The sequence below is a fragment of the Anticarsia gemmatalis genome, chromosome 5, assembly GCF_050436995.1.
Source record: "Anticarsia gemmatalis isolate Benzon Research Colony breed Stoneville strain chromosome 5, ilAntGemm2 primary, whole genome shotgun sequence".
Taxonomy (NCBI): Eukaryota; Metazoa; Arthropoda; class Insecta; order Lepidoptera; family Erebidae; genus Anticarsia; species Anticarsia gemmatalis.
In genome coordinates, this window is record NC_134749.1 from 13906803 (window position 1) to 13931187 (window position 24385).

General features: G+C 34.8%; 1 protein-coding gene across 1 annotated transcript; it reads left to right on the forward strand.

Annotated features, from left to right (window-relative positions):
- Positions 1-671: 671 nt before the first annotated feature.
- On the forward strand, positions 672-19903 carry LOC142973296 (sodium channel protein Nach-like). The gene is made up of 11 exons (XM_076114936.1): positions 672-887; positions 3436-3542; positions 4023-4176; positions 5471-5601; positions 5679-5799; positions 8776-8937; positions 11701-11800; positions 13027-13098; positions 14135-14249; positions 17981-18081; positions 19674-19903. Exons 1-11 carry the CDS (start codon positions 672-674, stop codon positions 19901-19903), a joined length of 1509 nt encoding a protein of 502 aa, XP_075971051.1.
- The last annotated feature ends 4482 nt before the right edge of the window (positions 19904-24385 follow it).

Sequence of the window (24385 nt, forward strand, 5' to 3'; positions counted from 1 at the left end):
TTAGGACGTGGTTTTCGACTTACTTATTGAAAATTATTTTGTGAACATATCATCATATCATAATAGTCCACTCAAAAAAGCCAGTGTAGAGTGCGTGAGCGGGATCCTAAGCAATTTCTTCAGAAATTGGTTCAGGATGCTTAGAGAATAAAAATACTAAAAAGATTCCATTTTTTAGTTTTTCACTAATATCTTTAAAACGGTTCATCGTAGAGAAAAGGTGACTTCTATGACACTCACTCATGATCTAAAAACATTCATTTTAACTATTTCGGAGCGTGATGCTCGAAAACTGATGAGAATTTCGATAAAGTGTGTATAACAAAAGTTGTAGACAATTTTATCAGCTTTCATTATGTACAAGTTACTTTTTCTCTACGATGAACCGTTTTAAAGATATTAGTGAAAAACTAAAAAATTGAACCTTTAACCCCCTCCCCCCACTCCGGTGCCCCCCCCAGAGGCGGGGATTTTTAGTATGTTTATTCTCTAAGCATCCTGAACCAATTTCTGAAGAAATTGCCTAGGATCCCTCTCACGCATTCTACACCCGCTTTTGGAGTAGGTACTCTTTGAGTTGACTATAAAGAGTGTTTTCCATTACAAAGTTTTATCACAATTATAATTTGACCAAACTATACAAGTGAGTTACCTTATAAAAACAACAAAAAATGCCGTCTAGAAAAGTAATAGCATCAATAGTAGTGTCAAAATTCAAGTCGTTCTGCAAACACTCCACACTCCACGGCGTTTACTACTTCTATAAGGCTTCGAGCTGGTTCATACATTTACTATGGGTGTTGATCATCGCACTGAGTATGGGACTGTGCTGTTTCCTCGGCCATATGATCTGGGAGAAGTATGTTATTGATCCTACTTTGACTGTGGTGAGTTGTACTTGTAATTACTTTTTTATTCCAATTGTTAATGAGGTTATTGATCATACACATCACAAAATCCAGTGAAAATAAAGATTTACGGCGCGTTGAATTTTGTGCTTGATCAAAAACTATATAGCTCAGGTGCTAAGTACGGTCATCCTAAAAGGAGAAAATAGGTTTAACGAATACTTCTTTGATACTTCCTTAAGGCAGTAACATATAGAACAAAAAATACATAATTTTTTGTTCTAGATGTTACTGTCACATATTATTAGATGCTCATCTAAAACCTTACTCCTACTATTTTCAAAAGTCTACTTCTACTCTTCATAACGTGCAGATAAAACTTGCACTTCATAACAATTTCACATAAATATTTTATTGTGCAACCAAAACGACACGCAATTAAAAGGCAACCACCGTACCTTATCACCGCACACAGCTTCATTTATTCAACTCTAATACATAAGTAAACGCCAACACATCGACAATTGCCTCGTGTATAATAAAAACTGACCTCTACCTGTCAAATATTTCAAATCAACATTTTCACACAAATATATATACAAGGCAAGCCTTTTGTATGAAAGAACATATTCTTCAATGAAATACCGCTGACAGATGTGCTATCAGAATTCAATATCATCAAAGAGCCTTCGGAGAATGCTTCGTTGGAACTTTGTTCAACAATATTGGTATATTTTGATATTAATATATTTGATGAAGTTTTAAGGCTTGAATTACGGCAGTCTTGAAGAAATTGAAAAATTATTGGAACAGAACGTAGATGAGTTTGATTTTAAAGACGAAAAGTTATTTGTGTATTCGTTTGTTTATTGAACTATTGTTATTGATTGACATAATAGTATAGTTATTACGAAACGGATAATGGTGATGAAAGTTTCTATTCTCATACTTGTACTTAAAAATTTGTAGAATTTTCGAAATATGTCTTTGAAACTGTGATTTTTGGTAAGACTTACTTTGTTAATATTAAAGGAAATTAATACAAAAGGCAAAAAAATAAACAATGCTTATATTTTTTCGTTCTCGAGATACACTACTAATAACTACTACTTAACCATTGCGCGTAGGATGACATCTATTTATTTTTAAACTGCCTGGCAAGAAAAACTAGTAGCAAATTTTTATTTTTACACGTGTTCAACCAATTTCAGTTTCAACATAACCCAAAAAAGTGCTTACAAAAATGAATCCTAAATACCCAAGACGTTTCAAAGAAAATAAAAGGCATACAAATCTTTGGAACCTGAAATTCCTATACGAAACATATCTTTGTAAGGCCTCTTTCATAACAAAGGAGTGTGAATATGTGAATACTAAGTACCTTCTTATGTAATACTGATATTGAAACGTTAGCTGACAGGCTTTATTTATTTTAAGTAACTGTATTTTGCTAGACTAATAGAGTCCGACAACATTGTAGAGAGTACTTTAGTTGTGTCGGAGATATAGAATTACTTGCAAGCCTTTGGAGTTAATGGTGGCATGTTCGGTACAGTCGCTAGTTTTTAGAAATACAAAGAATTGTTAATAATATTATAGTTATATCATGCAAGCCAATGCTCCCTACTAAGTTGTGGGAATATAGTCTAGTAGATCAGTGTTTTTATTGTTGAAGAAACATCCTTGTGATATTGTTGTGAGCAAATCATATGTTAATGGTGTAACAAAAAACGGTATGATATTTTAAGAAATAGAAAACAGGTTGATAGCGTTGATAAAATTCATCTTTATTTTGTTATCAAAGCACCAAATTTAATGTTAGGTTTCAAGTCTAGTTCTTTGAAAGCTAACACTAAATTAGGCAAAAACCTAGTGAAATACTGCCCCATTTAGATAAGACATGGGTAACAGCTATTGAACACGAAATACTACCATTGGTTCTTGATCAGCTTTGGAATAGGGATGAGTTCAATTTACTTTACTACTTGCTAGTTTCTGGAAATCCACACCCGAACTCGGCAAAATTTTAATACGTAATGCACAGTCTTTGTAATCAAGCCATCAATGTATATTATACTTATTAATTTAATTCTCAAGCATGGTATGAGCATGATTTTTAATGGGTAAGACCCGGTTCCTTGGACATTGATCAAATAGGTTATCAGATTGTTGTTTGTTTGTCGTATGGTTAGTGGTAAACCTAGTGTCAAAGTTGTTTAAGCCGCCCGAGAGGCCTTTGACGTGGCTTAACGACTGTTATCTTAGTAGACAACAACCAGGACCGACTTTTAACGTGCCCCCCAAACACGGAGACGCCCAGCTCAAATACCACTATGCGGTCACCCATCTATGGAATGACCGCGCTAAGGGTTGCTTGACCCACAGATCGTTTACCGTCCGGTGAGCGCAACTGGCTATGGTCGCCTTCCTTTTCAGATGATATGATGATACTTTCAGTTTTCATAGATTTACTATCTTTATTTACCAGATAGATTATATTATCTTACATTTACCCCTTCTTATGCCTAAAAAAAAAATATTTATCTATGTCTTAAGTATCAAATTAATGATAATACCGTCTTTTTAGGTGGAAACAACTCATTACCCGATGATAAAGATCGAGTTTCCAGCAGTAACTGTGTGTGACAGCGAGAAGGTGTTCATGCCGAAGACAGCAGAGATCAATGCACTATTGTAAGTGATACACCTTGTTAAATGTTTACCGACGTTTATCATAGTTTTTAACTGGTGAAAGGAATTTATCAGACTAGGACTAAAGGTTGTGTTATTTTATTTTGTGTCGATCTTTTTGCTATTTTTTAGTAATGTCAAAAATATGACGGAGTCTTTTGTCCATTTCAAAATAATTTTGGTTCACAATAACTTGGCGTGATAGCTGTCTTACTGAAAAATATGTTCCAATTTCGACAGTTCAGTTAATTGTAAAACTATTTCGTAAGTCACCCCAACCCGAAACATACATGTGCTTCAATTTTGTCAAATTATTGTTATAAATCATGAAGGTGAGAAATGCATAACGATATTTTATTATGATCAATGTATTAGTCTCAATGAAGTCAGTCCTTGGACAGTTTTCTTCCAACTTTAAGATCTACGTAAATTACTTTGTTTTTTTCAACTTCAGGAATCACGAACTATTTTTTACTATTGTAGGCTTCTACGCGGTTTCAACCAGTCAGAAATAAACGAATTCTACAAAAGTTTCAGAGATGTCATGTATCAGGATTATCAACCTGAACCTTATGTTAAGAAGATGCATTCCGTTCTTGAAGACCTTGGATACTCACTGAATGTGTTATTAGAAATGGTAAGGTTAGATTAACAATTTGTAAGTCACAGAAATAATATTATTTACGGCAGTTTTTGATTCATACCCTACCTGTAGCGTGATTGTGAAAACTTGATACTGGGATATTGGTACTCTGGTGTTTTATATTTTATACAAGCTGACCCGCGCAACTTCGCTTGCGTCACATAAGAGAGAATGGGTCATAATTTTCCCTGTTTTTGTAACATTTTTTACTGGTACTCTGCTTCTATTGGTCGTAGCGTGATTATATATAGCCTTCCTCGATGAATGGGCTATCTAACAGTGAAATAATATTTCATATAGGGCCAGTAGTTCCTGAGATTAGCGCGTTCAAACAAACAAACAAACAAACAAACTAGCAATCAAACAAACAAACTCTTCAGCTTTATAATATTACAATAACAATATTACAATATTAGTGTAGATTACATTTACTTCAGATTTGTTTGGCGCTTTTAGAATGTGGACGTGTGTTTTAATTCTATTAAGATTGTTATACAAAAAAACGATATTTTACACATTTCCCACCCACAAAACGTATTTGGATTTTGTATTTTTTATTTCTAAAAATCAATAATATACCCAACTTTTTTTCTGTCTACGTAAAGAATAAAGAAAACAAACATCTTGTCTCTAAAATAAACCACATAATAGGATTTCATGTTAGAGCTACAATTATTGTTGTCAAAATAAGATAAAAAACGTTTTAAAGCTTATTAAACCTATGTAAGTCTTTAGGTAAGGGACCTAGCCGGTGGGTCGACTTTTACAGCGACCCCGACGGGTTTACCTGACGGAAAAAAAAGTAGCAACAGCCTTGTATAAGTCCTTTAAGAAAATAATTTACAATACAAGATTGTGTTCTCACAGTCTGTCAGGTTTTAATGTAAGGCTTACTTGTGTTCCAATCTGTGTTCAAGGACTTTAATTCCTTTGTTTCTTGTATCAAGCGATTTTGTAGGCTTTCAAACATGTCTGTCGTAATCTTTTAAGTAAATTTCTGTTAGTAAATATATTATGATTATGGTAGAGTTACGAGCAGAAGGACATTTTTAATTTCTATTTCGGGAAGAAAATGTTTTCGTTTTTTAAGAAATGAACAAATAGTATAACTTTTTTCGTATTCATATTACATTTTTATTGGCTTAAAAACTAAATTATTTTACTAAATAAATTAAATTTCTATCACCTGTTACCAAACCTAGATATTTAAGATGTTATAGTTTAAATAAATTTATCCCATCCAAAAACTTTGCAGTAAATTGCTATTCAAAAGCCCATTATTTTTCAGTTCAAAAGACCATGCAGTGATATGATAATAGAATGCAACTGGAGATCCAGACCATACAATTGTTCGGACATGTTCAGACCTGTCCATACCTTGGCTGGGCATTGCTGTCAGTTTGATATACCGTATTTCAAGTAAGAGCTGCAATTATGTCGTTTACGAGAAAAATATATTTGACATATCTTATTTGTACGTCTTTTATTTACTTCAGGGAAAATAATGACATTCAAGCAAACTACATATCGGGAATGGATTCATCCGAAGCGTTAGACATCGTCGTCATGCGTCCCTTAGAATTGGTTGATCCAGAAGAAACACATGGCTATGCTGTGGTGAGTTATATACAAAAAAACACATGTGGGACAACAGATTGAAACGAAGATGAAAAAAAATACAGTATGTAGATTAAGTACCATTAAAAATAACTTAAGACGTGTGGCTTGTCATGGTCGATAGAGATAGGGAGAGAGAGAGAGAGAGAGAGAGAGAGAGAGAGAAAGATAGAGAAGTAATAAGTTTAATCCTATACTTGGCCTGCCCCCTCTCCGAACGCTACGCACTATTTCAAAAGAGCCTCCTTTACCTAGGGTTGCTATCCGTCCGGGTTTCCCCGGATTTGTCCTAGTTTAGAGGGCATCCGGGGAGCGTCTGTGGAAGGTTTCATTTGTAGACCGGGTTTTAAAAAATTAATAAATAAAAAAAATTTGGGCCGCCAGCGAGACACGCACTATGCTCGCACACCACGATCAACCGACGCACAAGTATATTCAACGTTCCCCCACTCCTCCCGTCGCGGTTGCTCTTCTTGTTGACATGTCCGGCTTCTGGGCTCTAAAATTCGGGGTTTTCACGCGTCTTATCCGGTTTTCCAAATTTTAAAGATGGCAACCCTACCTTTAGCCAGTCTACCGCGCGGTAAGGAACTTCGTTCCAATAATAAAGGTAGAAATGTTTCACATGTAATTTGAACTACAAAGTAAAACTTTGTATGCAGATTTAACGAGGAGAGTATGTTAGTATGTTGTCAAAGGTGATAAACAAAGGCAACTTGAGTAGACTGAACAAAAGGAAGTACCGTATTCTAATATTTTTTAAAATATAAAAAGATTTGATTTGATTTGATTTGATATAAAATGATAATCCAATGATAAACTATGTTATTATGTATTATAATATTTAGGGCAAAACCTTATTAAAATAAATCTTTTGGTATACCTTTTTGCAAAAAAAAAACACTTATAGCTTTTTCTTTTTACAATTTACTCCTTCAATTATGTAACTAACCTGCAAATCTTAACATTTCATATCAAACCGAAAGAGAAAATTAACCACAATAATTAATTACCTTCATGTATGTAAAACATAGATGAAAGAAAACAGTTCTAATAACGAACAGAATTCATGAAAATAGTCTAAATGATTTGCTCGTGCGTAAACGGGTCTGTTTGGCCCATTATTTTGATTGTATTATCATTCATAACGTCATTACTGTTGCCAAGTCTAGCTTTAATAAAAGTTCTTTAAAAACAAAATGGTAATAAAACCAGATATACAAAGTTATGATTTATTTATAAGCTAAAATTCTTGATTTTTTTCTTTTTTCTTATCGTATGGTTAGTGGTCGACGTGGTGATCGTGGCGCCCATAGCCATTTGCGCTCACTGGTAGGTAAATGATCTGCGAGTTAAGCAAACTTTGGCGCGGTCATTCGATAGATGAGTAAGCGTCTCCGTTTGAACTGGGCGTCTCCGTGCTTTGAAGGGCACGTAAAAAGTTGGTCCCGGTTGTTGTCAACTAAGATTCGGGTGCCACCACCACCACCACCAACCACCAACCACTTGGCAACCTAGTGCCAAGTGGTTCAAGCCACCCGAATCTTAATAACCACTAATCATACGATAAGAAGAAGAACGCGGTAACAAAGTTGTACAATATGCCTGAAAGCTTTTGGCCTGACTGTTATCTTATTAGACAAAAAACCGGGACCGATTTACTTGCCCTCCGAAACAAGGTAACGATGACATCCACCTGTGGTATGACTAAGCAATTTGGCTTCCGGTCGGTAAGCGACCTATAGGTAAAGGTCGCTTACTTACCGGTGAGTGCTTATAGTTAAAGGCAAATTTTTAACTTATTAGGTTCTGTGGTAGTGTATGTGACTGCTCTTTATGGGTATTAGTATCGATTTCTTGTTTAGGTAAAGTTCAATTGAGTTTTGTATTAGGAACTGTAATAGGACCTTAGCAGTGATAGCCGAGTGGTATAAGTTGACACCTCCCACGCCAGTGGTCCCAGGTTCGAATCCGAGGCAACACACCAATGACTTTTCGAAGTTATGTGTGAATTAGAAATAATTATCACATGCTCCAACGGTGAAGGATAAACATCGTGAGGAAACCTTGCATGCCTAAAATTTGTTTAATACATTTATTGAGGGTATGCAAAGTCCCCAACCCGCACTTGGCCAACGTGGTGGACTTAAGGCCTAATCCCTCCCTCATTACGGGAGGAGACCCTTGCCCAGCAGTGGGACAGTAATGGGTTAAATTTATTTATTTATACTGTAATAGTCGTTTCAATAAAAACGCTCACTTTGATGTGGGTGCGGCATGTAGCAAAAGGCTCTTTTGATTAAAACCATCAATAAATATCCCTAAACGTAACTGGAGTACAAATACTTTACTTTCGGATAACCAAATGTGAAAAAAAACTTAAGCTTAATTCCTAGAAAAATCTAAATTGGCAAAATCACAGTTTATTCACGAAGTATTCTTCGTTCAATAAAAAACGATAGTCCGGTTTTCCGTTTATCTGTCGCAGATATGAAATACTTTTTAATCGCTAAAACCATCCGTGCCAGTGAGTAAATCTAGATAGAACTTTATTCACGCTTTGATTTAGTTTTCAATGGTCTTGTATAATCCTTTGAATATTGGTTTGCTCTTCCAAGTGCGAGCAAGTAGTATCTAAGAGTAAGTGCAAATAATTGCGATCGAATAGTACAAAAAATAGTATTTCTTGGTTCAGATATCAGTTATTTAAATTGTACTTACGAGAAATACTTAATTTTGGGTCTCGTCATACTAACATTATTACAATTTACAAGCCAATTTGCCCCAACCAGCTGCAATAGGTAGCACCTGTGCTAAAATGTCTGGCAATAATATAATCAATGCAATTTCTTCATTGCATTGATTATATTATTGCACGGCTCTATTTACGAAGGAATTAGATGACCAATAATTGTTCCAATAAAAAGTAAAAGTTAAGGCTGTATTTTCTTGTTTAAAATAAGCATTTTTTTCTAGATGTACGTGTTTGATCGTAAAGACAAAATCACGTTGATCGATAGCTTCATCAGTTTGACTCCTGAGTCATATTTCGATGTCAACGTGTACACATGGGCTATTGACTCCTCAGACAACGTGAAAGCATTGCCTTTAGCCAGCAGGAAGTGTATTTTGGATAATGTGAGTAATTTAAAAAAAAAATGGACCAATCAGATCTTGATTCCACCAATTTGAACACAAGTTACCGTAATTAGTAGCAAACAGAAAGCAGCTTAGCCAAAACAGTCAACTGTGTCGTGATTCTCTACAACCGGAATCATCGAGTATTGAGAGTTTGACTTTTAAAATGGCGCTAAAGGAACTATTATTTCAGCACATTTTTAATGTAAAATCTCGATACTCAAAAACCGTTAATTAGGATCCAGTATTATAACTATAAAAGTTTAATTTTCTTAACGAACTAATTAGTCAATCTTATGAAAGTATCAGCCTGCTGTGACATTATATAATATCCATATTTTATTATCTATTTACTAAAGGGTCTAATTAATATTTTAAACCAAAGAATCTTATAATAGAAACAACACATTACATTTAGAGCCATCTGAGACTTGATGGTACTAAATATAAACGAGATTTTAGTCTACCTAACACCCTCTAATATTGTATGAAAATATTTAGTACAATTTGCAAGATGAAGGATTAGCATTCTTCTCTCACTACACGTGCCAGTACGAATGTATACTACACCAAGCAGGCAAGGTCGAATTTAATGGTTTTAATAAAAATATGCTTATAGCAATAAAATTTTACTCCTATTAATTATAATTTTACCCGAGACTTTGTGAAAAAACAAGGTTAACTCGTTCCTTCAATAAAAATGGAAATTCTTTTGTTCTCTAGTGACTTGCCGACTAGTGGCGTAAAATATATTAAAATAATACTGATGAAATTTTATTGGAACCACAAATATCATTAATCATGTGTCGATCAACGTCGAGGGGAAAAAAATGATTAATATGATAGAGGGATGGCTGAAAACGAGCATTAAATATTATGACTAATAATGATAGAGTGGTAATTACAAAGGCAAATATTCCTAACTATTGTTACGTCACACCTGTTGCTGTTATTACAGGTGCGTAATAAACTAATTGACATACTTGATTCTAGCCCCGATTTTGTCTGCGTGAAAAGATTTTCCCGGGATTAGTCCAGGTTTTAAACTAACTGTTTACCCATTATCATCAACATACGTTCAGTCGTATCTAAACTCCTTTCATCGTTCTCATTCCATCTAAAACATCGGAACTTTCGCATTTATTATATTTACCTATTAATATATATTTGACGCTGAACGTGGTTAGTGTTATTTACTACTTAGTGCTATTTTACTAGTACTATACAGTTTATACTTAGTACCATAGCTCTTTACCTAGTGAAGACCAATCAAACTCACTTAACAGCGCTTCAACTTTCCGAACAAATAAAAAACTTTAAAAACGTATTTTACAGCAACTTACCTTCTTTTTCTTTAAAAAAGTAAGTGACCTAGATTGTACTTTTTACTAACGCTTGATTCGTTTTTAATTATCTTTTATTTATTGGAAGAAGCAATTCGGTAGAAGGGTCTAATTAATATATAATAAAGTGTCTGAGTTTGATTCAAGTTTAGGGTTCTAACGGTAGAATTAGATTAGTGAAAAGGTAAATGTCGTTATAAGTTCTAAGGAAGACTTAATATTAGTTTGTCAAAGGAAACTTTACTGTCTCAGGAATACAGATTTAATAATAAGTTTAATTTTACATACCTAATATATGTATAGACTTTACCCCATAGGCGGTCCAGTACGACAAGATGTATGGATGTGAATGAGGCAAGGGAAGTTTCTAAGGACAGTACCAAGTGGCGCTCTTTGGTCTATGCCTGAGTTGAATTATAATAAATTCTTAGCCACGTTATACAATAGTAAAGAATAAAGTTGATATTTTCCTGTTTAAAACGATTTCTAAAGGAATTGAAAAATACTTATTAAAATATTTACATAATATTCTATTACTAGGAGAACTAAATAATTACGACATTATAACACTTTTATGTAATAGGATAGACACTGTAGGCAGGGACCAAAGAACTCTACTTGTTACATTACAATATGAATATAAGAAAAAAAACAGTTAAAGGTGCCTCTGAAAACCTAACCTCCCTAATTGGCCTTATTTCTATTAAAATACAAATAGAAAAAGGTACTTAAGTATCCTAAACATGTATCTCCATAGCAACCACATTCCAAAACTATCACGTAAAACAAAATTAATTACAAACATCACCTCTCACCATTCAACAACACAATTTATCTTCGTCCAAACGTCTCTCACATTTACCCGTGTCATTCTCCACAAAAAGATAAGTATCTTATAGAAGAAAAGATTATGACGTCATCAAATGATAGGTTTTGTGACACGATTTTTTTGATAAGTATTGTTCCTGGAACTAATGTGTTAAGATTGACCGGAATAGTTCGACTGTAAATTAAACTCGTGAGATTTTTCTCAGAAGTTTATGTTATGTGGTATAACACTTATTTAACACATTTATGTGAAGACCCAATGTAAGTCAAGGACCTCCTTCCGGAATAAGAGAGATTTGGCCTCACGTAAAGATCTAGTTTTATATAGTATTTTAGCTATGAACTGTGAAGCTTGTTTTAAAGAATAATCTTTTCAAAATTTATAAGCTAACAAAAAATGCGTTAATATAAGCTTTCCTTGTTAGTTATGTGTATTTACTTTTCCAAAACCTGTTTGATAAGCCTGTAATTTCGTCATTTATATAGTAACATGCCTTTTCATTTTGGGGCCAATGACCTGTTTTCAGGAACACAAAAACCAAGCAACACGAAAGTTATCTTGGCACTAATTAATGATGTTTTAATTTAACAGGATCTGAAGTCGGTTGGTGGGTTCTATCAAGATTGTTTATCTCGGTTGATATTGAGGAGAGTTGCTGACTACTGCAGATGTCTGCCTTTTGACTTCACTTGTAAGTACAATGGCTGGTTTAAATTCTTAATAAGTATCAGTTAGTTTATCAGGTAGAATATTAACTTAATATATTTTTTTACTTATACAGCATTTTTACAAAAGTCGGAACAGACCTTAATTTGTTCATTTCTGGATGTAGAAAATTGTAACTGCAGCTATGGATTTAAGTAGTTGTTTCGTTTGGGAAACAAAATCACGCCTGTATACATATTTTGGCACTTGCGACACCTTACCCACTTCACTACGTCGTTAAATAATATTATTTAAAACAGTTTCAGAAACACAGTTATCTTACCTCACATACATATTTCACAAAAACGTTGAAGGGCTTGTCGGTGTCTGACATTATTCTCAGCTTTAAGAATGAGAGGAAGTTGTTTTTATAAAAGGTTTTGCATGCAATTACTTACGTTTTTTAAATATAACAACACTTTTGCGGTGTTGCTTATTTTTCTTTGTCACAAAAACAATCAAAGAACTTTACGAACCTGTATTATAATGATATTCATAACTGCATTTTGTAGGTAAAAAATCATTTGTGAACGAAGCGATTGTGTATGTGATCTGCTGATGATATCCAGGTTCGATTATTGTTTCGGAGAAAGTGCCATATTGCCTATTTGAAATTTCTCTAGAAAAAACTTGCTTAAAATTTGGTAACATGCTTTAGTATTAATTAATCAAAGTCAAAAAAAGTAATTAAGAATCATGCTGCTGCTGGTAGAATAAGTCGTCTGATCTTAACAAATGTTAACAAAATAATGATAATATCAGATGATTACAAAACATACTGGAATAAATATACGAGTTCCTTACAGTTTTATTCGGACTCGTCTAGACTATATTATATCACAGACGCAATTATTCGACCTACTGTATTATGAAATGAGAAATATTCTCTTCGAAGTTTGTTTGTTGTTTTAATATGTAATTACGAGTTACGACATTATTAATGGAATTTTGTATTAAGCTTGTTGTTAACGGAGAAAATACTATAATGCTTTACATTTTGACCAAATTCAAAAAGTAACTTTCTCTGTTTCCCGGTATAGTATGTGTTTGTCTGGGCGATCGCTTATATCTCTTAAATTACTTAACCCATGTCTATACATGTGTTTGGTTTTAATGGATCGTTTACTATTTTGTTTCCATCAATTGAACGTCTGCGTAGTCTCCAGTGGCTTAAAACTAATATTGTAACTTATGTGTGTTTTTTACTTATAGTTGACGAACTGGGCGTAGAAGAATATTCTCCGTGCAACTGGGAAAGACATATTTGCGTACATCAGGCGATAGGTTAGTATTATATTCCTTTTATATTGGACCTTCATCAGCCATTTGACTTTCATCTCAACTGATGGTAAGTGATGATGTCCTGATGATGAGAATGTTGCATGAAAATATAATAAAATTAACCTTCTTATACTATAAAGCAAATAAAAAAGATATACCTATTTGTAAACAATAGGTGAGACAGACACAACACCTGATAATACTATCATAAATAAATATCTAATAAAATACCAAAAGAAAATTGGATGCCAGTTTCAATTTTCAGGTTTTAGTTTCCAATCTCATTTCTTTGTCTCAAAAGTGTCCCAATATACTCGTAGGATAATATTTCAAACAAGTCGATATTTTATACTTTCACAAATAAATGAAGGAAAATGGTAACAATTTTCAAATAGTTTTTTCGTGTATGGTTATTGTGTGTAGAAGACCTCCTTGGCATAGTGTTTAAGGTGGTCGCTATACCATTACCTTTGCTTCGGAAAATAATAATTATAGGTCCGATAATCTCGCGGAAAAGACTTGAAAGAACGTCAAATAGTTATCTCTGGGAATGGTTGTAGTTTTTTTTTTTTAAAGACAGCTCCCGACCTACCAACCGTTACCCGCACCAAAAACGGACACAAAGTACAATCAGACCCGAAAGTCTTGTGTGGAAATCTACCCGTGACCTCCCGAGGCAATGGTAGCGGTGTGGCGGCGTTTGTAAAAGTCTTCGCGATACAAGAGATATTACTATAAAGCCCTTCTCCCATTACGATACGCCCGCGCGACTCTAGTCTCGGAGACTAGTCGCCACGAAGTATCTCACATACATTTGTATGGAGACTCTCACATTACGATACTGGTAGTCTCCATACAAATGTATGTGAGATACTTCGTGGCGACTAGTCTCCGAGACTAGAGTCGCGCGGGCGTATCGTAATGGGAGAAGGGCTAAACGGGAGTTGTGTTTTTTTAATGTGGCACTTTTTAGGGATTGTAGAGATAGATTTGAAGTGTGAGATATTAGTTTAAAAATCAATTGTTTATTTTTTCCCAGGAAAGGTTCAAGGAGATATTAAAGATATAATAACAAACAGCGAATGCTATCAGCGGTGTGACTACGTGCAGTATGACAATGAAGTGGAATTTCTAAAACACCAACGACATCTAAAGTAAGAATAATATTCTTATTATTATGTATGTCTTTTGCATATCTCGGGACTATAGAGTCCCGGACATTTAGAAGGCATGCGTGGGGCCGAAGCCAACACGTAGAGGCCCATTTTAGACAACTTTAATCTTTCAAAAAATGTATGGTTACACACTCCGGTGACTATCCCTGTCTGCACTATAAAATGCATCCAAGGACAGTCACCGGACTGTGTGGAACTATGGAAAAACTAAAAGGAAAATCTACTTGGGCTATGGGGATGGGGTGCTGATGGACTGGAAAACTATGTATCTACGGGGACTATGGCGCCTGCCTATAACAATGTAAAACACGTATAAATAGCAGGCGGAGACTCGCCAACTCACAAACTGGGCCCCCCAAACTAGTCGCTCAGAATGCAACAAGGGGGCAACAGGGACGTGAGTGGCTGAAGGACGGAGAGGCCTTGCTAGACGTTAAACTCAGATCACTTGCTCCCTGAGGGTCCGGCATCACTGGCCCACTAGCCACTTACGCTCAGCATCCGTCCTCCGAACAGAGTGGGAGCTCTGCTCTCGCGACTCCACTCTGGACGGCCAATGAAGGCAAGCCAGAGGCGGGGGACCGCTTCCTCGTCAGTTTTCACTCCGACCAGCCAACTAAGGCAAGCCGGAGATGAGGAAGGGTGACTTCCCCCTGGAGCACTCAGGTACCGCGGGGTCGCTACTCCCCGTCACCGCGCCTCAAGGTGCCCTGCGGGCATATTCTTATTATTATTATTAAGAATAATATATATTATTAATATTTACACAAACACTACTAAATTATTTGAAATCAAACACAGTTTTTGGATTTTATCACTTCATATTTATTTCAAATGCACAAAAATGCTTTTTTATTACCCATTACTGTCCCACTGCTGGGCAATAGTTTTCTCCCAAACGAGGGAGGGATAAGGCCTTGAGTTGAGGAAGACTGCATGCTCTTAATAAATGTATGAAACAATAAATTAACAAATTTTAGTCATGCAAGGTTATATCACAATATATTCTTCCCCCGTTGAAACAAGTGATAATTATTTCTAACATAAATTTAAAAAAATAGTGTGCCACTCAAAAATAAAAATCCTCAGATGTGTTTTCAATTTAAATAAAAAGTTCTGGGAAGCTTAGTAAAAGATTTTACAAGTTACAAGTACAAGTAACATTATTTAGTATTAGAAAAGCATTGAAAACGTAGCATAGTCATTACTTTGATAAAGGAGTATGAAAGCTAAGCGTTGCTGTTTTCTAGGAAGCTAGTCGACGTAATAATATTAATTTATGGGTGGAGGCGTCAAACTGTCAGTCGTTCTAGGAATTTAAACCGAGAAGCGATAATCTTTACGTTACTTCGCATTGCAGCCAATTTAGAGTATCTGTTAACTTCAGACACTTCTCTAGTCACGTATTTGCTTTGAACGTGAGATTAAATAAATAGTTTTAGTAAAACAACATACATATTATAATAATATGTATTCGAGCACAAATTGCTTATGTAGTAATTGCCTTTTAATATTTTTTAAGAAGCGTATTAAAGTTTTATTCCTTGAGCAATTTTTTGAGTCATATTAAAATCTAATTTCGAGTTAAAAGGTTGAATAGATTAGGTCGTATCAAATCTTTTTATTATCACACTAGAGAAACAACATTCATGAAAATATCAGGCACACACATCTCATTCATCATTTCATACTATAACGCTAACCTAAGCAATAGAAAAGATAAAAAGAAATACCTTGATAAAAATTACCCAACTATTGCTTTCAACACCGTTTCGCTACAATATTTGATTCGATTGCTACCCTTTACTACTACCCCGTTGCTCTCGACTTGACAATTGGCCTTAATAAAATATATAAGGATAGTAATACTGTAGTCACAAGGCTAAGTAACGTTAGCACAGTAAAATATTTTTGTAGTCACACAGGGAGTGATTTTTGGACCACTATTGTAGTTGCTGATGACCTAAAATTTCGAAATTCTTTTCCACTGAAAAATGCAAGAAAAATCAAATAAAAAACCCAAGAATGCGACTTTTGGACCTAAAATTAACTTTAAGGTACAGCCCAGATGACAGGCTATCCGTGACGCACTTTTTGTATGCAGTAACGCACACGCGTTGTGTGCGTCACTGCATATAATTGTATTGAATTGAACCAAATAAAAAGATTAAGTTTTGTTCGTCAACATTCTTTTGTAGACAGTACAAATACCCAATAAGTGCTAAATACCGTATTGTCTACGAGTCTATATTTAATTAGATTGACCTTTAGACCAGATAATGTGCGTTTGATCTATGAATGGAATTTTCGGAATTTATTGGTTCACTTTATTGGTTCAGTACTTGTGCTCACTCGTTTGTTACAAAGAATGTAATATTGAAAAAATACTGAGTACTTCAGAGTTCAAAACCCTATCTAGCAAAGTCGTCAAATTAATTGGAAAAAATTATGTGTGCTTAAAGTGCTAATTCCAATTTATATCATTCGATCAATAAGATGAGATCAGAGAGAGAGAGAGAGAGAGATTTAAGCTACTTACACTTACTACTTACTTAACTATCACAAGTAATTATATAACTATTAAAACTAACATTATGACGACATTATACCAACCCTAAAGAAAAAAATACGACTGCAAAAAACATCAAAACTGCACATAAAAAATCACTTCTCTTCAAGTCTCTACAGGGACATTCGATATAGCAGTCAAATCAAATCCGAATTCCAATCAAATGTCAACAAGATAAGCATACTCTGGAGGCTCTACTGCGTTTCACCTTTGATTGAGATGATAAAAACACCGAACATATTATTATATTATTTGTTTTCTCAGGAGATTAATGTTGGTGAATTTTTGTACATAAGCTGTTTCTCTATACGCAGTTCGCCTGTCTCTTGGGTGTACAAAAAACTGCTATGATCTTACTGTTTGATATGTAAGGGTATATCTTTGTTTATTTTGTTATGTATTACGTGTACTTATTTGTTTAAGTTTATTTTTTTTTTTTTGGAAGGCAGGTATGCGGTAATAATATTTATGGAGAATTAAAGTCTATCTTTTTTAAGTACACGAGTTCCTTTACTCATGTTCTCACAAAATAACGTTTTGATACTGAAATTGAAACTAAAGGAAACTTATCGTAGCAAATCAATTTAAACTACAAAGAAACTTGTAGTAGTTCTTCATTGTAAAGACGATTATTATATTAGTATTAAAGTTGTTGAAAGCCTCTTAATAGCGCTATATCAATTCTGATAGGATGTATAGCAACTTTAATTAACTCGAAGGAAAGTGAAAAGTCATTAAAGTATCGGCGCACAATGATAATAGATAAAGTTTTGAAACAATGTCTTGTAAATAGTTTATAATAACTTGGAATGTTCGAGAATACATTAACTGGAAATTATTGTGTACTTTACAATTTACATTATTGGGTTGAAAAGTAACACTTATATCAATTTTCCTTGATTGTTCCTATCTATATTGATAATTTGAAAGTTAATTAATGTTTTGTTGAAATCTTGATGTTTTTTTTTTCTAAAAAAATACTCCCGCCGTAACAGCCGCTAAATGTGCTCAGAAACCGTGCATAGTCGCTCTTGTATCGCGGGGATTTTCATTACCGATGACCATTTATCTGTTTCAAACATACTTCAAAGGGACTTATCGGCATTATCAATATATTACGTTTTATTTTGTTTTGTTTCAGTAAATTGAGCCAACACACTAGCAGAGTGCAGGTGCACTTCGGTCAGATGACTTGTATGAAATACAGGAGAGAGATCCTCTATACTTGGGACCAGATGTTAGGTAAGTATGCGTTAATATTCCAAATGTTCATATTAAATGTCACTAGTAATTATTGAAGAAGGGAGTGTGTGCCCTAGAAAAACATACACAGATCATATCAATGATGTCTTGCAAAAAGGTCAGGTTACGCACCTGACCTTTACTCCTTACTACTGTACTCCTTTGTATATGTATGTATAGGATAGGTAGTAGGTCCTTTGTACCTTAATGTATACTTATACATCCTGGCACAAAGGACCGCCGGTGAATGGAAAAAAGGAAGTTTTAAGTGATCATAGCAAGTGGCGTTCTTTTGTCTCCACCTATCCATATGGGAAAAAGGCCTGATTTCTGAGACTATCGGTTTTATGAGACGTTATGCTAAGCAATTTTCTGTTCATATTTTAAGCAGATACAGACATAGAAAAAACCACTATTTTATTAATGCCTACCAACTGAGTTCAAATAACGCCATTTGCTAAGATCTGTACAAATTTCTTTGCTTATTAAAAATATGAATTTATTCATCACTTACTGCTGCAGACAGTACAAACATTATATTATCCGACAAAGTGCTCGAAGGTAATTACAAAATGAGTCAAACTATTATGTTCGGAGTACTGCGGAATTATCCGCTTGCATTCGACACTGTGCAGTAGCAGCTTGCATATTAATGAGCATAATATACCCGTTACTTGTGCTTTAGCGCTGAGGTCATTTGTGTAAAGCTGGCTATTTGGACTTAATTGGCTTAGTTACGTAAATAAAAGTAGTTTAGCATCCGTAATAGATATAGTTTTGATATAATTTAATAGTTATTTAAGGCAACTCGCGTATTAGAGATTAATAAATAGTTTTGTGATGCAAAAATTAAAAAAACAAGCATACGTTTCTGTAGCGTGTGAAAATTGAAACCGTAACTCTCAATACTGTAGGTATAGCCGTAGCCAAATAGCAAGCGTCACTCTGAAAGCAACACCTAACGCAACGTAAAAATAACGTTTGTTTTAAAAAGTATAGGTGCTGCCAAACCACTTTAACAATTTAAGCCATAATAGATCACAAGGCCACATTACCCCTATTACGCTTCCATCGCCCCATTGGTAAATCAACCTACACAGCGCTCTCTACACTGCTCCTATGTTCAACAATTTTTGAAAAATTACCCCATAACTCTTATACTAACCCCTTTTATTCATAAACACACAGTAAACCTATTTTAGTTAAAAAGCTACTATAATATGTTTTCTCTTTTTCATTTCGCTAAGGAGTGAAAGAAACAAAACACTTTATAAGCCTTTCATAACTTTTTATATTTTTATTAATAAGAGGGTGATATTGTTAACTATATGTCATAGTAGTTTTAGTGAATGATGTGTTCACGTGTCACAGGCGTGCATATTATTATAAGGAGTGCCTTTTTAAGTCACTTCACCTTTTAACAGAATGTAACATATTATGTCAACTGTTGGTGATCCAATAAATTGATAAATAAATTGGGTTCCCACTGTGACTGTGTGTTCAAGCTATTTCACGGCACGAGGAGAAAGAGATGTTTTTAATGCAGGCATTTCATTATATATAAGAAAATCAAGTGCACTTCTTACTTGCAGCCAATCTTGGTGGTATCTTCGGCCTCTGTTTGGGAGGTTCCATCATCAGCGTCATCGAGATATTCTGGTTCATATTCGAGCTGATCTTCGCCATCTCTGCTGCCTACTGCAAGAAACCCGTAGCTCCTAAAGAAGAAAAGAACAAAGTATTCATTGTATCACAGAGGGACATGGCTGGGAAACTGACTGGGAAGATTATTGTTGATGGGAAATATCAGTTTATGAATTAGCTGTTATTATATGGTTTGCAGATAAAACTAGTACCTAACATAAGTTTTGTGTGGAATAAAATATTTGCGTATACATATATCTTTGTTATTGCATTCGTTTACTTTAACTGCACGTTTATCGCAGTGGTTTAAGCGGTCACCTTGCCGCAAAAACCGTAGCGCCGCGTGTGGTGGGTTCGAAACCCACCCGGGACAAATCTTTGTGTGATGAGCACGAGTATTTGTTCTGAGCCTGGATGTCAATTTATCTATATAAGTATGTATTTAGAAATATATAAGTACGTTTATCAGTTATTTGGTTACCATAGTACAAGCTCTGCTTAGTTTGGAATCAAATGACCGTGTGTGAGTTGTCCAATGATATTTATATTTAACCCTATCCAGAACATAAAAGTGAAATGAGAGCCAAGATTAGCTGTTGACTTCACGAAGAAAAGAACCGATTTGTAAATTGATGCCCGGGGTGTCAATTGGTATTCGGTAGAACGTCTTTAATATTTTCTCTCAGTGAATAACTTAGAATATACTGAAACTTTCAGCCTAACTTTGCCAGTTTTCGTAATCTTCTAATCTTATTTATGTTATTGAATAACGGTATAATATTGCACGAATATATTTTGCGATAAACCGTTTCCACAGAATAAAACAAAACTTGAATATAACAACACGAGTAAAATTTAAACTAACTAGGTTTACATAACAAAACAATTTACAAAACAAACGGATTTGTTTTTAAACTAACAATTTATAGTTTGTACACCTTCACTAGTTTAAGTTGTAACGCCCACGACTTTTTGACTTATATTGTTGTACAGTTAACAGTGATAGCCGAGTGGTATAAGTTGGTACCTCCCACGCAAATAGTCGCAGGTTCAAATCCGAGGCAACACACCAATGATTTTTCGAAAGTTATGTGTGTATTAGAAATAATTATCACTTGTTACAACGGTGAAGGAAAACATCGTGATGCAACCTTGCATGCCTGACAGTTCTTTAGAACAGTTCTTGAAGGTATGCAAAACCCCAACCCGCAATCGGACAGCGTGGTGGACTCAAAGCCTGACCCCTTCCGTCATTACGGGAGGAGACCCTTGCCAAGCAGTGGGGCATTAATAGGTTAAATTTGTATATTATTTACAGTTAACAACAAATGTAGATGAAGAACAGTCAGGACATAGAAATTACAAGTACAATTAAAGAAACCTGTTATTAATTTAATTGCCTACATTTTTTACTCTTCTTCTTCTAATGGTTAGTGGTCAACCTAGTTTAAAAGTTGTTCAAGCCGCCCGACATGGCTTAACGACTGTTATCTTAGGAGATAACAGCCGGGACCGACTTTTTATGTGCCCTCCGAAGCACGGAGACTCCCAGCTCTAATACCACTATGCGGTCACCCATCTATGCAATGACCGCGCCAAAGGTTGCTTAACTCGCAGATCTTATACCAACCAGTAAGCGCAACTGGCTATGGGCGTCTCTAAAAATTTTAAATTTTGTACTTATATTGTTGTACAGTTAACAACAAGTACTTGTATGCGGAGAACAGTTGTAAGGACGACATAGACATTATATATTGAATGCACCATAAAAACTATCTACATATATAAGTTGTTACAATATAATAATAGTTCCAACAGTTACCCGTTTCGAGTGTTGCAACATTGTTTATATAGGAATTATCATAAAAGAAACGAGTAGCCTGAATGTTTGACTCATTATTTTGATCTCATAATCTATACTAATATTGAAACTAATAGCCATAATAACGCCCAAAGCCAGTTGCGCTCACCGGTCTGACAACGATCTGTGGGTGAAGCAACCGTTGGCGCGGTCATTCTATAGATGGGTGACCGCATAGTGGTATTTGAACTGGGCGTCTCCGTGCTTCGGAGGGCACGTAAAAAGTCGGTCCCGGTTGTTGTCTACTAAGATAACAGTCGTTAAGTCATGTCAAAGGCCTTTCGGGCGGCTTGAACAACTTTGACACTAGGTTGACCACTAACCATACGATAAGAAGAAGAAGAAAGATTGAAACTGAAGAGTTTGTTTGTATGTTTGAACGCGCTAATCTCAGGAGTTCGATTTGAAAAATTATTTCAGTGTTAGATAGTCCATTTATCGAGGAAGGCTTTAGGTAAAGTATCAGAAAAAAATTACAAAAAGGGGGAAATTTTGACCCATTCTCTCCTATGTGACGCAAGCGAAGTTGCGCGGGTCAGCTAGTTCTTAATATGTGGAACTGAGACAAGTCGTCAAATGTTCGTTACAATTAGTTACTTAATTTTATTAAAGAAAAGTAATACAAATAAAATAACATACACAGCTTTCTAAGGCACTTGTCCCACCGCCGACGATGAACGAGTAACGAGTTGGCGTGCCGCGGGGAGCGAGTGAGTAGTTGTTTAATGACAGCTGGTTGCTCTCTCGGCGTGTGTTCTAAACATTGAAGAATTAGTACTAACTGGAAGGATCACTGAGAATTATAACAGTTTCAAGATACAAACTATCCTTAGTGTGCATCAAGAGTAATAAATAATGTATAAAACTACTTTTGATTGTTTTTATACCAAAATTAAGTTTAATGAAATAACAATTACCCAATTTAAATTCAGTAATAATCTTAAAATTACCACCATAAGTTACAAACATTATACAGTGGCAACTGATAGAGAGGGACACAGCCTCTTAAAAGTAAGTCTCGCTCGAGACCGTTTTTCGAACAGACAATAAAACTAAACAAAAGTAAAGTCTATTAACGAGCAGTAAAGTATGAATTTATTTGATATATTTTTCTTAGTGATTCTTCCAGTCATATTTATTATTCCGTGGTTCTAATCGTCGGGCGAGTCCATTTTGACAGCTTGTCGCTTAGCAACAAAACTAGTAAAGCGGCAGTGTCATCAACTATTTGTATATGCATCTCTTTTATTTACACGGAATGTTATATCTATTGTACGTTTCTTGAGCGAAAAAATAGTCGATAGTTCATCGTTTTTTACTCGCTGTTGGTGGGACAAGTGCCTAAGAAGGCTCAAGGTTTGTTCAGGTTGCTTTCTAATAGTGCTTCTAAAATACATAGACTGATTTGTATGAAACATTTCGGAATGTATTTTGTGGATAAACTTACTAAATACTTAATATTGAAATCATAAAGTACGTTGATCTGAATAGATTTTTACGTGAGCGACCTAACAGCGGCTTGGATTGAAATAAACTGTGAGTAAGGATAAATTCTCTACCTGCATAACTGTACCTCGATTCTGTACATTCGATACTAACGTCACGCTATCGAATACCATACATTGCTATCGAGCTACTCGTTAGGAAACCGGCAGCAATCCGGCAGAGAATCGCGACCTATCGAGTATCGAAAACTTGACATTTAAAGTGAGAAAAAGATTCGTTCTGAAAATTTGTTCTTTAAACAAAATTTTTTTGGTAATAATTGTGTATAAACTAATTTTAAATATATTATATAGTGAATAAAAAATAATCATGAAAGGTATTATTCTCATAAATAATAATTATAGTCTACTCCAAACGGTATTAGTAAAAATAAATCAATAATATAAAAATATAATAATTAATGTTGTTTAACGAAACATTATCAACACAAAAAAAGAAACAGCGTCTTTTTTTTCTACGTTGAAGCAGGCAAAGGAGACAATACCTTTTTAGCCTCGTTGGCCTCGTCTTCCTAAAATTATCGAATATAGAATATTTAAATAATTTATTCAAATTAAAAATGGAAAGAATATTTTATTTCGAAATTCGAATTTCGAATTGCCCCTAAGTGCGCTCCAGCAAAAAAATATTTATTTAGTTTTATTTTATTTTAATGTTTGGTGAAAAATGGCGCCATTGAAGAAAATAGTTGTTGCGAAAATCCGCTAGGGGCGCTGATCAATTTTTCATACAAAATTTTTCGATAGCGAGTCGGTAGTCGATACTCGATAGTTGTACAGAATCGCGGTACTGGTTAAAAGCTGCAGATATTATTACAAATGACCCGCGCAGCTTCGCTTGCGTCACATAAGAGAGAATGGGTCATAATTTTCCCCGGTATTGAAACATTTTTTACTGGTACTCTGCTCCTATTAGTCGTAGCGTGATGATATATAGCCTATAGCCTTCCTCGATAAATGGGCTATCGAACAATAAAAGATTTTTTCAACTCGGACTAGTAGTTCCTGAGATTAGCGCGTTCAAACAAACAAACAATCAAACAAACTAACAAACTCTTCAGCTTTATAATATTAGTATAGATGCAGAGAGATAATCTTATTTAATACACGCTGGCAAGAGCATGTTTGTGTTCAAAGCATGTTTGCTTTCGGTTGAGGATTAGCGAGTTCATATTTAATTTAGATACTTAAATACGTACATAATATTATCACGTTATTTATTATGGAGGATTTTTCCAAATTCCCATCCAAAGCATGTTTAAAAGGGGGAAAATCTTTTAAATGAAAGATCATC

What these genes read in the sequence shown, in the direction of transcription:
- LOC142973296 (XM_076114936.1), top strand. Translation starts at nt 672, where the DNA reads ATGCCGTCTAGAAAAGTAATAGCATCAATAGTAGTGTCAAAATTCAAG. An exon ending in AAACACATGGCTATGCTGTG is followed by an intron (nt 5,800 to 8,775) that starts GTGAGTTATATA and finishes ATTTTTTTCTAG; the next exon opens with ATGTACGTGTTTGATCGTAA. An exon ending in TACTTGGGACCAGATGTTAG is followed by an intron (nt 18,082 to 19,673) that starts GTAAGTATGCGT and finishes TCTTACTTGCAG; the next exon opens with CCAATCTTGGTGGTATCTTC.